This window comes from Notolepis coatsorum, assembly GCF_963971535.1.
Source record: "Notolepis coatsorum genome assembly, chromosome: 6".
Lineage (NCBI taxonomy): Eukaryota > Metazoa > Chordata > Actinopteri > Aulopiformes > Paralepididae > Notolepis > Notolepis coatsorum.
Genome location: NC_140170.1, coordinates 106913861 through 106928352, shown reverse-complemented (window position 1 = coordinate 106928352; position 14492 = coordinate 106913861). Strand labels below are relative to the sequence as shown.

The following is a 14492-nucleotide window of genomic DNA, read 5'->3' as shown; positions in this document are numbered from 1 at the left end:
CCCGAACAACTGCCTCTTTGAACTGCTGCGGTCAGGCAAGCGATACCGCAGTCTCAAGGCGAGCACAGAAAGACTCAGAAGAAGCTTCTATCCCCAGGCCATCAGGCTGCTCAACGAACAATGAACACTACACAACAACAACCATCAAACGCACATAGCACACACATCCACACGCACACACTCACTTTAAACAAACACACTGTAGCACCCACTCCACACACTTTATAGCACACACTCACTTTAAACAAACACACTGTAGCACCCACTCCCCACACTTTATATTTATTGATGAAGGATTGCACTACAACTCGTACACCTTACTGTAAATTGTACCTCATCCCATTTCTGCTTTTCACTATATAGTATTGTACATTAGTACACTGCATAGTATTGTATATTATATGGTAACTCAGTTACGTCTATTCTGCATCGAACATTGTACATATGTCTATACTGAACACTGTGACCTCATTTTCTACTTCTAATTTACATGCTATACTATGTTATTTGATACTATCTTGTCTAGCACAGTCTCTGGAGCGTAACAGTAAGAAGCATTTTGTATGAAAGTATTCTGTACTTCTGTATGACAACTATTAAAGAAACTTGAACTTGAGGTCGGTTGGGGACGCCTGCACGCGTCTATTCTTATCCTAACGGATTTATGCTTCTGCGTTTGCGTTTTGTGCTCTGATTGGCCACTGACGTACGCACGCTAGTTTTGCCCCCGGTAAGTTATCTACGCCAGTTACGCCCAGCTTGCGCCTGCATTATCCAATTCATCTTTGAAATGAATCATTCCAGCAAAGTAGGCTTCTATTATTCGAATGACTGTTTTAATGGGTATCACAGTAGTAAGTCCTACTGTAGAACATGACATATTAGCATGACATCTGATTTATTAATGCCAATACTAAAGATTAGGGACAAACGCAATTGGCACAAGTGTAAATCAGGTGAAAAGATGTGACAGGCTGCCTCCTCGTGATGCAAGGCTTCTATCCTCCCTACAACCGGTCAGTGGGGGGCGTATGCGAGCAACGTTCAAGACAGGGGAGGGGAGAATTGGCACAGCGGGTAATTGGGATGGGAGATTTTTTTTTAAATAGGAGAAAAAGTGGATAAAAAATAGAAAAAATCTTTCATAACGCAATATTTTAGTGTGTAATTAATTAATCTAATTAACGCGATAAACTGACGACCCTAATTTTGAATATAACAGTAAACATCCTGTCTCTGCCTTTTTGTGACGAGTGTACCCATTTGTAGTTGTCTCTCCCTCTCATCAGTTTTCCTTTTACTGTATCTTGTCTATTGTGCTCACAGTTACATTCAGTTAGCTTGATACATCTTATCCCTGTCACCATGACGTTTTCAGTGCATAAGTATGTGCATGGACTGATTCTGATCCAAAGCTTAGCTTGTTGTGAATAACAAGCTGATTAAAAGGCTGCATTCACTTAGTCATTGGTTGAAGGATTTACTTCCAGGTGGGATAAAATGCATAACATCTAACGTCTATTAAACCGGTTTGTGAAGAATTTAAACAGATGTTCCCTTGCTCCACCTAGTCTGTCACAGAAATATGCTGCGCTTAGAACGGCGGAGGCAGAGGCATAATTCTAGACCAAAATGGATAATAAAATTGTACCGCGCTGGCAGATAATTTATTGACACACCTTCAGCTGTGCCACCCCACCCATCTCAGAACAGGTGGGCTCATGTTGAGCCACAAAATCAACAAACCAAATAGAATTTCCCCAATAAAATTGCCAATACACCTGCACCTTCACTGCCGGGGAAATATAGGCCATTGAGACATTTTAATGAATCAAGCTGAGAATGATCTTTCTGTTGATAATAGCCACATTAGTCAAGTCAGGCTGGGTCTGGCTCCTGTAGATTCACTGTAGTGATATGCACAAGCAGAGTGTGTGTGTGTGTGTGTGTGTGTGTGTGTGTGTGTGTGTGTGTGTGTGTGTGTGTGTGTGTGTGTGTGTGTGCGTGTGTGTGTGTGTGTGTGTGTGTGTGTGTGTGTGTGTGTGTGTGTGTGTGTGTGTGTGTGTGTGTGTGTGTGTTTGGCTGAGCTCACGAGCTGATATAACAACACGGCCACGTGCAACGCCTGCAGAGTGTTCTATCCAACGCCTGCAGAGTGTTCTATCCAACGCCTGCAGAGTGTTCTATCCAACGCCTGCAGAGTGTTCTATCCAACGCCTGCAGAGTGTTCTATCCAACGCCTGCAGTGTTCTATCCAATGCCTGCAGAGTGCTATATCCAACGTCTGCAGAGTGCTCTATCCAACACCTGCAGAGTGTTCTATCCAACGCCTGCAGAGTAATGCCTGCGGAGTGCTATATCCAACGTCTGCAGAGTGCTATATCCAACGTCTGCAGAGTGCTCTATACAACGCCTGCAGAGTGTTCTATCCAACGCCTGCAGAGTGTTCTATCCAATGCCTGCAGAGTGCTCTATCCAACGCCTGCAGAGTGCTCTATCCAACGTCTGCAGAGTGTTCTATCCAACGCCTGCAGAGTGCTCTATCCAACGCCTGTAGAGTGCTCTATCCAACGTCTGCAGAGTGTTCTATCCAACGCCTGCAGAGTGCTCTATCCAACACCTGCAGAGTGTTCTATCCAACGCCTGCAGAGTGCTCTATCCAACGCCTGCAGAGTGCTCTATCCAACGCCTGCAGAGTGCTCTATCCAACGCCTGCAGAGTGCTATATCCAACGCCTGCAGAGTGCTCTATCCAACACCTGCAGAGTGCTCTATCCAACGTCTGCAGAGTGCTCTATCCAACGCCTGCAGAGTGCTCTATCCAACGTCTGCAGAGTGTTCTATCCAACGCCTGCAGAGTGCTCTATCCAACGCCTGCAAAGTGCTCTATCCAACGCCTGCAGAGTGCTCTATCCAACGCCTGCAGAGTGCTCTATCCAACGCCTGCAGAGTGTTCTATCCAACGCCTGCAGAGTGTTCTATCCAACGCCTGCAGAGTGTTCTATCCAACGCCTGCAGAGTGTTCTATCCAACGCCTGCAGAGTGTTCTATCCAACGCCTGCAGAGTGCTCTATCCAACGCCTGCAGAGTGCTCTATCCAACGCCTGCAGAGCGCTCTATCCAATGTCTGCAGAGTGTTCTATCCAATGCCTGCAGAGCGCTCTATCCAACGCCTGCAGAGCGCTCTATCCAACGCCTGCAGAGTGTTCTATCCAACGCCTGCAGAGTGTTCTATCCAACGCCTGCAGAGTGTTCTATCCAACGCCTGCAGAGTGCTCTATCCAACGCCTGCAGAGTGTTCTATCCAACGCCTGCAGAGTGCTCTATCCAACGCCTGCAGAGTGCTCTATCCAACGCCTGCAGAGTGCTCTATCCAACGCCTGCAGAGTGCTCTATCCAACACCTGCAGAGTGTTCTATCCAACACCTGCAGAGTGTTCTATCCAACGCCTGCAGAGTGCTCTATCCAACACCTGCAGAGTGTTCTATCCAACGCCTGCAGTGCTATATCCAACGCCTGCAGTGTTCTATCCAACGCCTGCAGAGTGTTCTATCAAACGCCTGCAGTGTTCTATGCAACGCCTGCAGTGTTCTGTGCAATGCCTGCAGTGTTCTATGCAACGCCTGCAGTGCTCTATGCAACACCTGCAGAGTGTTCTATCCAACGCCTGCAGTGCTCTATGCAACGCCTGCAGTGTTCTGTGCAACACATGCAGAGTGTTCTATGCAACGCCTGCAGTGCTCTATCCAACGCCTGCAGTGCTCTATGCAACGCCTGCAGAATATTCTATGCAAAGCCTGCAGAATGCTCTATGCAACGCCTGCAGAGTGCTCTATGCAACGTCTGCAGTGTTCTATGCAACACCTGCAGAATGTTCTATGCAACGCCTGCAGAGTGTTCTATGCACGCGAGGAAGCACCTCCAATATGACAAAGCATTATGCAAGATTTTCAAGAATCATGTGGTCTCCCAGCCAGGCATAATGCTCAGGTACAGCTAATGGCAGAAATGTTAGCGCTTCGCACTTGAGCCCAGCAACTACTGACATTCATCTTTTTTAATAAAGTACCGGTAAATTAATGATCATCCTGAGATATGAGGGGGGGTTATGCTTCACCTCCAGTTCATCCTCAGAGAACCCCTATTCAGGAAAACTCTTTACATTAGCTGTGAAAGAGAACATGAGCACAGAGCGGATACATTGTGAGTCGTGGTGAAGGGGTTTCATATTGCTTGGCAAAAGGCATTAGTGCATCCCTCTGCTCTCGGGTTTTACAGATCAGACACAACTGACAAAAAACAGACTTGATGAGATGAGATGAGACTTGACCTATCTCAAACCCCACCCTCTTTCCTTAACAACCGTTGCTACCCTAGAGCGTTATTCATGCTAATAGATGATACATAATTGCTTTAGTGCTCAGGTGTAAAAGTAAAGTGGTACACCTTGAGCCATCGCTGCCAACCGGTCTTAATTACAGCCATTTAATATAAGTGACCCTTACAACCCTGTGAATCCTGGCAGGGGCTCAATTAGAGACAGTCCGCTCAAACGACGCCCCTCACAAATGCATTATTAAAGAACACACTGCTGCTTGAGATGATTGTAAATCTAAGTGACTGAATGATTATGTGACTGAAATCCTGATAATGATATTTTAGGCTTAGGCATGGTGACTTAAATACAAGAATATTCAGACCTTTTCCCACGCAGGTGCTCTGAACCTGGGCAGCGCACCAGAAAGATGCTGCCCACTGGGAGGTTTCATAGGGAGGTTTCTTTAAAACACCCTTGCCTTTAAAGAGAATTGGCCAGCAATGTATTTGACAATCAATGGACTATATGGCCTGTTCGTCATGGAACACATTTTGATGAGGTAGGATAATGACTGAAGAATAATGATAATATTCAAGGTAATATTAGGTAATATTCAAATGAAATAATAGCAAATTAAGATCTACTCCCATTCAGCAATCAGATATAAGCAGCTTATAAACACTGTAGAACATTTTAGAAATGCCCCCCCCCCCCCTACATATAGGTATCCTAGAACCACAAAGCTCTTTATGGTGCAAAATCACTCCACACGACAAGAAAAAGAAAAATAGCAATTTGGGCAAAGGTGAGGGAGATAGTGGCCTTGTCTAGACAGATTTACGCCTCTCCAGCTCCCCGCCCCGGAGGAGTCAGTAGCAGCAGCGCTAACTGCCATGGGAATCGACAGCAAGTGACAGCAGAGCTTAAATAGAGCGCTGTGATGTGAATCTCTCATTGACCACACCATGAAAGACAATATTACAACATCTAACCTTATAGACCTAAGCCTCTGATCCTAAATGATATATTTAGATTCTACCATGATTGTATTCCACGAGGACACATGCCATCATATGACCAAACCGTGGACTTCCACCTTGTCTCAGGAGCCTGTATGTATCGCGCAAACAAAACAGATACAAGTTGCATGTCTGAATTATGGCTGAATACCTTGAGACATGCCTCATACTCACGTGCGCAACAGGCGTTGAGCCACTAATACCAAAGATAAGTCTGGATGGGGAGTCATACAATTTTGGTATTAAATCCTCTCAGGTTAAATCTACCACAGGTCTGAATCTGAGCCTTATGGGCCCATACTATTTGTGTCAGGCTGTCAGCTCTTACATCCTGACCTTTACACTTTGAGGTTTTACTTGACACAGTTCCCACTGCTTTCCTGAAACAGGTTTTTCACACAACCGGCCCCAGCATCCTCTCCATTATTAACATTATTAACACATGTGGGCCCTCTTGAGGACCATTTTCCCACAGGCACTTTGGCGACCTCTAGTGGCTCGGTGTGCATATTTTTTTCAAAATTTGTTCAGTGGTTCTCGAGTTACAAGCCGATATGTGAGGTGTGCACCGAAGTAGACGGTATTGCGCAAATACCACTCCTGACTCCTGGGGCTCTAGCTCTGTCAATCATTTGGCGATCTCAAAAATTATTGGACAGGGTTGTAGCCAATGAGTGTGGCTTTCCAATGATACCCCAGGTGGGGATATAGGAATCAGGCATCTAGGTGACAAGTCACGAGCCAAAACAGGAAGAGAAAAAACGCATAATTAATTGAGTTTCAAATTACCTACTCCTCGCCGCTGACGATTGTGACTGCTCTGTTTTAATGCTGCTTGACCTCAGCGCAGCTTTCAACACTGTTTTTTTTTCTTCTACCTTTTCTCCCCATTTTCTATTTTTCTCCCATCCCAATTTCGTATTATCCAATTCTACCCTCCCCTGTCTCGAACGTTGTTAGACCATGCCCCCCACTGGTCGGCTGCAATGTGGACCAAGCCTTGCATCACGTGTCCCCTCCGGGACACGAGGAGGCAGCTGTCGCATCTTTTCACCTGTACAGCGTAGTGTTGTCACGATACTGGAATTTCAACTTCGATACGATACCTTGAAAAGTATCGATACTTCGATACCATTTCGATACCAAAAAAAAAGAATATATATATATATATATATTTTTTTTAAACAAATTTAGCTTTTGTTGCTGGTTGATTCTCCTCAGCTTCTTAAAACCCTTTGTTTATCTTTAGATCACACATTTAAAAATAACTGTTCATCTCACTTCAATCATTTTCATTGCAAATGCAGAACATGGTATTTTCTCAAGCAGACAGATGTAAACACTGTAATCTGTGTTGCATGTACCTGACAAACTGAACTGTTTGTATTACAGTTAGTAACAGTTTCGATTTTTATTTAAAGATAACGAGAGCAAGAGAGAGAGAGAGAGAGAGAGAGAGAGAGCGAGAGAGAGAGAGAGAGAGAGAGAGAGAGAGAGAGAGAGAGAGAGAGAGGCTATGCTCGGAGCATTTATTAACGTTACATTTTCAACAATATTGTTGCTATTTAAACACTTCATGGAAACGGGGTAACGTTAACCTTATGTCGACTGTAGTATTGTATGACCTCGACATAACGTTTAAACGTTAACGTTACTCCGTTTCCATGCAGTAATTATAAAGGTGGGCAGCTAAGCTAACGGAGCTAACGGCTAGCAGTAGCTAACGTTAGCTGATAGCTGTAACGTTACAACGAATCAGCTGTTGATATTATGCGCCATCAGTAGACAACGTATCATGTATTAAACTAGAGTTTTTTTTTATCCACTTTTTCTCCCATTTTCTATATTTTCTCCCATCCCAATTTCGTATCATCCAATTCAACCTTCCCCTGTCACGGACGCTGTTTCTTGCCTCCCACAAGCCGGCTGCAATGTGGACTAAGTCATACATAGCACAAGTCCCCTCCGGTACTTGAGGTAACAGCAGTCGCATCTTTTCACCTGCGCAGCTCGATCTCTCAGTGGCGAGGAGTAACGCGTGGGAGGCTCACGCTGCCCCCGACACTTCCTGATTCTACTGCGCAGGCGCACCAACCGACCTGTAGGAGTCGCTGTCCACAACACCCGATCCCCACCCATCAGTTTCCCACCCCCTAATACGGCCAATGTGTATTAGTACGGACGACCAGCTAAACTGAAAGCAAATGTGGAGCGCTGGGCTCGAACTGACGAGCCCAGCGTCTCCAGCATTTCGTGGCGAGGGCCTTGCCCACTACGCCACATAGCCGCCCTGTATTAAACTAGAGTTAATGGTTTAATGCTTCAGTCACAGTGATGTTGAAAGAGCAGCTGTCACGAACCTCTTTCATTTCCGCATTGGCACTGCTCTGTAACACCGCTTGCAAATAGCATTGGGGCATTTTTAGCTTGTCCTTCGTTGTTTACTTCAAACCCGAAGTACCTCCAAACAGCACTTCTGCTGTTTTCTTTATCCACAAGCACAAGTTGCGGAGGCTCTGCATTTGCCATCTTCAGCTAAAATGTTTGTTTACAAACTGAAGACGGCTCTGTGACTCTGTGAGGGGGAGGGCTGGAGGAGGCGGAGGGGCAAGCGTGCTCTGAACAGCGTGTCAACAACTTGCGGTAGAACACTCGCCAGCTGGTACCGATACTGCAGTATCGGTACTGCATCGGTATTTCGGGAAATGAGTATCGAAGCCGTTTTAAATATTCAGTATCTATATGTATCGATACTTCGATATTTTTGACAACACTAGTACAGCACGATCTCTCAGCGGCGAGGAGTAACGCGTGGGAGGCTCACGCTGCCCCCGTTGCTTCCTGATTCTGCTGTACAGGCGCAGCAACCGACCTGTAGGAGTCGCTGTCCACAACGTCCGATCCCCACCCACCGGCTTTCCCACCCCCTAATACTGCCAATTGTATTAGTATGAACGACCAGCCAAGCCAGAAGCAACGCCGAGAGCTGGGCTCGAACCCAGCATCTCCTGCGTTAGTGGCGAGCGCCTTGCCCACTGCACCATTTAGCCGCCCCTAGCTTTCGACACTGTTGATCACAACATTCTACTAGATCGTCTCCAACATGGGGTTGGTGTCAGTGGCACTGCACTAGCATGGTTCTCCTCTTATCTCACAGATAGAAGCTTTAGTGACAACATTGCCAACTGCTCCTCCCCCTCAACCTCCCTCTCCTGTCGGGTCCCGCAAGGATCCATCCTTGGCCCGATTTTGTTCTCTCTTTACATGTTACCCCTTGGTTCAATCATTCAGAAGCACAACATCTCTTTTCATTGAGCTCGCAAAGGGCAAATACCGCCGCCTATCGTCTCCCGGATGGTATTGCACATCATTGGATTGGATTGGCTGGGACTGTGCATCAAAAAAATAAGTCCAGTCCAGGTTTTACTTCTCGGGCATACAGCTGGATACTATTGCATTGACTGTGGGGACTGGGAGCATCGTCGATTATGTGTTTTGGACTATAACGTTGAATCAATGGACGCAATCGATATTTGGAATGGCGATCAGGAATTGGATTAATCTTTTTGCATGACATCAGATGTGAGGTAAGGCCTTTATGTTACGAATCTTGGGGTAATCAGATGTTCCTTTCTCCGCCATCGGAGCATGTGTGTGTGTGTGTGTGAGGTTCGCGCCGACCAAAGTACGGAGAAGCGATTTTTCAGACCCCGCTTCTCTTCGTACATGAGGACACATACTATCGATAATCTAGCGTTATTTGAAAAATATTCATAAATCAGCCGAAAAATGTGTTTTGTGTATTCCACTAAAGGGCTATTATCGTGTCTTTCTCTGGAATTACTAGAAATCTCCAAAACTATACTCGTATTCAAAACGGTATAAAACGGAAATGTACAGATGAAAAAACAATCCGTTTCGTACATGTTGACTGCAAGCAAGTCATTGATAAGCGACGGGTGTATTAGACCGATAGCCATAATTTAAGATATAGTTTAAGCGTTCGCAAATATCCCCGTCCTCCCATTGAGTAAAGCGCTGGCATACAAGCCCTAATTTGGTCATATGGGCTTGGCTCTGAATGAGTTAAAGGTCCCATGGAAAGTAAATAAAATTACATTTGCATATTCTTGGTATCTAGGGACATCTATGGACCTCAGTGAATGTATTCCCAGTGTATTCGCATGCAAATTTGATTCCACCCCCACGCAATGACCAAAGTCACACGGAAACAGCCTTTACAAATAAGTGTTACTATTAGAGATACTTTAATGGTTCGCTTTTATAATAAACATGTTCACATTCAAACTGTGATAATATATAAAAAAAAGAATAATAATAAACGTTTGTTTTGCTTTTACACGAATTGCCCATGGCCAAAATGAGGACGTAAGCGCTGGGCGCGGTCACATAGGCTATACCTCATTTGGATGTGAGAGCTAAACTTAATATATTATGGCTCCACAAAGTCAGTGCCCCATTCATTGTGAGAGTTCATCTTCAGAGAAGCCCCCGGTTTCACATCCTGGTGATTTGCAAATATTGAACGAACAGCCTTGGAACACAGGGATAGAATGTGTGAATTCTAAAATGAGTGCCATTCCCCTTTAATCCATTTTCTAATGGATTGATGGGTTGAAACCTTGAGTTCACTTTCATAGGGATGATAGACCAAAATATTTTCCTCTTGGCTTGCTTGGTTCAATGATCATTTTATTTTCATGAAAGAATACATCTGTATCTTGTTCTCTTACCTTCCCTCATCATCAAAGCCTTCCCTCTTTTAAAGCAGGCCTGAAAACCTACCTGTTCAAAAAGGCCTTTGACTTTTTATTTAAATTTTCTTGTGCTGTTGTTTTTTAAATTGTCTGTTTATACTATGTTTTTAATTAACTATGTTCTATTTTTATCTTATTTTTTTTCTGTATTTTATTTTATTTGTTTTACTAATAACTATTTTATTTTATTTTTTAACTATGTTTTAACCCTGTAGTGTAGCACTTTGGGATCCCAGCGAACAAAAAGTGCATTACAAATTCAATCTATTATTATTATTATTATTATTATTATTATTATTATTATTATTATTATTATTATTATTATTATTATTATTATTATTATTATTATTATTATTATTTATTATTATTATTATTATTATTATTATTATTATTATTATTATTATTATTATTATTATTATTATTATTATTATTATTATTATAATAATAATAATAATAATAATAATAATAATAATTATTATTATTATTATTATTATTATTATTATTATTATTATTATTATTATTATTATTATTATTATTATTATTATTATTATTATTATCAGATATTGAAGGTGTTTAAGATCCATTTATCCAGGTTTGTACAGGACAAAGGCTCGACAGTACCTTGCCACTGTTTCAAAATACATTATGTTTTTCTTACACCTTGGGCGTTTAGTTTATCTTCACACTGAGCAACCTAGAGGTGCAGCTCAGTTTGTTCGCTTAGAAGCTTAGGTTAACACATATTTTAACCCTTTCACTACCACTCTATCAAAGGGTTATGTAAGGTTTGGCTCTTTCCCCACCACGGGCTTCTTGAAGTACTGTGATGATTGGTCCGCTGCTCTCCCACTCGCTCTGTCCCTTTAAGTTTTCTGTTAATCATTTCATTCCCCTATTCACACGCTTCTTCCCAGTGACGTCGTCAGAGACGTCGTTGATTGGTTCTCTCCCGTCCACACGCTTTTCAATCACATTCCCCAGCTGTCACTGCTTGTCAATCAATCAATCCCGTATTATTTATACCCCGTTTCCCCACTCTAGTTTTGTTGGATCGTTTTGATATTTCTCTGTTTGCATTCTCCGTTCCTGCTGCTGCTGCTGTTTGCTCTCTGTGCTTTACCTCCAGGATATTCCATGAAGCCTTCCTCTTGGACACCTTTTCCCCGTGGCGACGCGCTCGCTCCGCTGCTGTTCCAGCACTCATTACGCACTACGTCTGGGTGAGTTTTTTACTGACTGTCTTGATCAAATTCCGTTTTCGTGTGTTTCTATAACACTGAAGATTACCACCTTTTTATCAGACAGTCACTCACCCAGCGATCGCCTTTTTGTTGTTCTCACTGGGATAATATTTTGGGACTTTACATCTCCCACTGTGTGTTGTTTCACACCGAAGATATTATTCACATTGGATTGTTTTTTGGACTTCACTCTCAGTGTCTATTTTTGCACCGAAGATATTCACTTGGGATTGTGTTTTGGAACAGTGCTCACTGTGTGTATTTACACGAAGATATTCACTTGGGATTGTGTTTTGGAACAGTGCTCACTGTGTGTATTTACACGAAGATTAGTTCACTTGGATAACTTTGTATTTGGGTACTAGTCACCTCTCCTGTTCTCCTGCTCGTTCTACCTGCACCCTTGTTGACTCGCTCCCTCTCTCTCTCTCTCGGTTCCGCAACACCTCGGAGATTCTGCCGAGAGAAGTCTGCAGAGCGGTTCAGACGTCAGCATCTGCTACCCCCTACTACCACCACGGGAGAAGCTGCAGAGCAGCAGAACATTTCCCCCCTTGCTTGTGTACCTGTCTTGTTAGACTTGCCTATTCTGTGCTCATTAATTAGTCTCAATAAACAAGCCCTTGTTTTTGGCAACTCTGAATTCCTACTCTCTTGTGTCGTGCGTTTGGGGTCGGTGTCAAACCATAACAGGTTAACCCTTTCACTGCAACAATATAGAAGGTTAACCCTTTCACAAACCACAACCGTCTGTAGTGTGGTAGTGAAAGGTTAACCTTCTGTAGTGTGATAGTGAAAGGGTTAAAGTGCAACTTCTAAAGACTAAACTCCTCTGCAAATTGTCTCTGCATTTATGTGCCCAGGAAGGCAAAGCTAAATCTATGTCATTGAAGTGTTGGCTCTGTTTTGTGGGTCAAAACAAGCTCATTTAATTGGCCCTTACAGTAGGTGTCCTACAGTACCTGCTTGCCACAGAAACAGCAGGTAAACAACGCTGCTCCACAAACTGTGCTGTCTGTGCACTTTTTGAAATAATTAGGCTTTTTTACATCTGGAACGCTACCGCCTTGGAAAACAACTGCAGGTACATCTGTGGCTTATTGCAATTTGATCTATTCAAAAATAAGACCCAGGGAGTCAATTACAACAAGCTGTTTGATTGCACGCACAATTTAGTTTCTGTGAGTTGCAATTGACAATTACAAAATAAGTTGGCAGATCTGTGCGCCGCCTTGACAGGGGGTGTACCTGTTGGAGGGCTTGGAGCTATGAGTGCTGAGGAGGCATCCAGATCTTACCTTTATTATAGCTGGAATCCAGCAGTTGCCTTTTCCAGCTGGGAATCTTGTTGTTGATTAAATGCAGGTTTAATCACTGTTGAGGCTTCGTGTTGGCAGGGCCCCACCTCCCTCGGTAGCAAACAGGCCTCTGGCTGATTATTACACACCGTGCTAATAACACTATTTATATCTCATATCTGGGAGCAATGAAACGTCTTCCTGATTAGTTTGTAAAATGTGCAATAATCAAGCTCAACAGCTATAGGCTAACTGTGGGAGTTGACGAGACACTGTCAATAGATGTTGTTAATCACTCTGAGACGCTACAAGCCTGTTTGATCGATCCCTACCCATTTCAGGAGAGGACAATACGCCAGGCTGGTTCTGTGGAGAGGAGGATGGGAAGACCATGGCCCCCTTCTGGTGTCCCCTGCTCGCCTGCCGTTTGCCTGTGTTTGCCACCAAATCACCTGACAGGAAGGTGAGTGAGCTGCAGCACCTTATATGGTTAACAAGCTTCCTGTGGATACATGCTGTACAAGTTCAAGTTTGTTTATTATTTGTCAGAACAAAATACAGAATACTGTATAATGAAATGCTTGTTTATGTATGCGCCCCTGAGAGTGTGCTACATACAGTAAAATAAAGTAAGTACAAAAATAAATAAAAATAAAAAGAATTAAGAAGTAAGTAAAAAGTAGGTAAAGTCAATATACATATATACAATATACAATACAGAGTAGAATGAGTAACAGTGAGGTAGAATGCAGAGGTACAAAACTTGGGGCAGGGTGCAAATGAGGTATGAATGTGGTACAAATCTCTTTAATAATAGATACATATAAAGTGTGTTAAAGTGTCTAAAGTGAGTGGTAAAGTGAGTGTTTGTTTAAAGTGAGTGTGTACATGTGGATGTGTGTGCAGTGAGTGTAGATGATGGGTTGTTACATATAGTATCATTGTCATTGAGCATCCTGATGGCCTGGGGATAGAAGCTCCTTCTGAGTCTCTCTGTACTGGCCATGAGGCTCCGGTAGCGCTTGCCTGACTGCAGCAGTTCAAAGAGGCAGTTGTTTGGGTGACTAGAGTCTTTGATTATTCTCTTAGCCTTGGCCCTGCAACGCTTGTTATAAACGTCCTGGAGAGTGGGAAAAGTAGGTAAAGAGAGAGGTAGAGAGTGGGAGAGTACGATGAAGAAGCAAATCTCCACAAACACATTTTCAAACAAATGCACTATTTACCAGTAGAGTGAAATGATTGGTTCATATAATTACACTGTCAAGCAAATTTTTCAAATATACCGTTTTAAACTAACTTCATACATAAGCGTTCTAAATTGGTCCAAGTGTATTTCCTGTTGCAGTGATTACTGACAGGAACATAAATCTGGACCAAGAGGACGTCACTTGTTGCCCGAGCTGCAACGTCAGAAGCTCACATCCCAACCTAGAATAGAGATGAGAAAAACTATATTTGCTAAAAATGATTTTTTCCAAACCCTGTAGGATATTTTTCTATAACATTATGTTGCTAGGGAACAGCTTGGGCCCATGTTTGTTGAATTAATTCACTCAACCTTTATTTAGTCTTGAATATCATTGAAAGTTCAACTCTCATTTCAGATAATGTCGGGAAATACAGCATACAATATATAAATGAAAAACACACAAAGCCAATCAATAAAACAATTAAAAACAACTGCAGACTTGAGTGAAATGGTTGGTCATTAAATATTTAAACTGATACTAAAGTATTACGTTTGACTGTACATTTCAAGATGTTCTACTACAACAGGAAATAAACGTTGGCTTATTTAGAATATTTATCTTTTTTTTGTGTGGTGTTTATAACATCTAT

General features: G+C 42.9%; 1 protein-coding gene across 1 annotated transcript in view; it reads left to right on the top strand.

Moving 5' to 3' along the window:
• Window positions 1–14492, top strand: part of arhgef10la (Rho guanine nucleotide exchange factor (GEF) 10-like a) — a 356918-nt gene that overhangs the window by 198845 nt on the left and 143581 nt on the right. The window contains exon 18 of the mRNA XM_084315714.1: window positions 12995–13116. Coding sequence (XP_084171840.1) covers window positions 12995–13116 — 122 coding nt within the window. The remainder of the gene's footprint in view (window positions 1–12994; window positions 13117–14492) is intronic.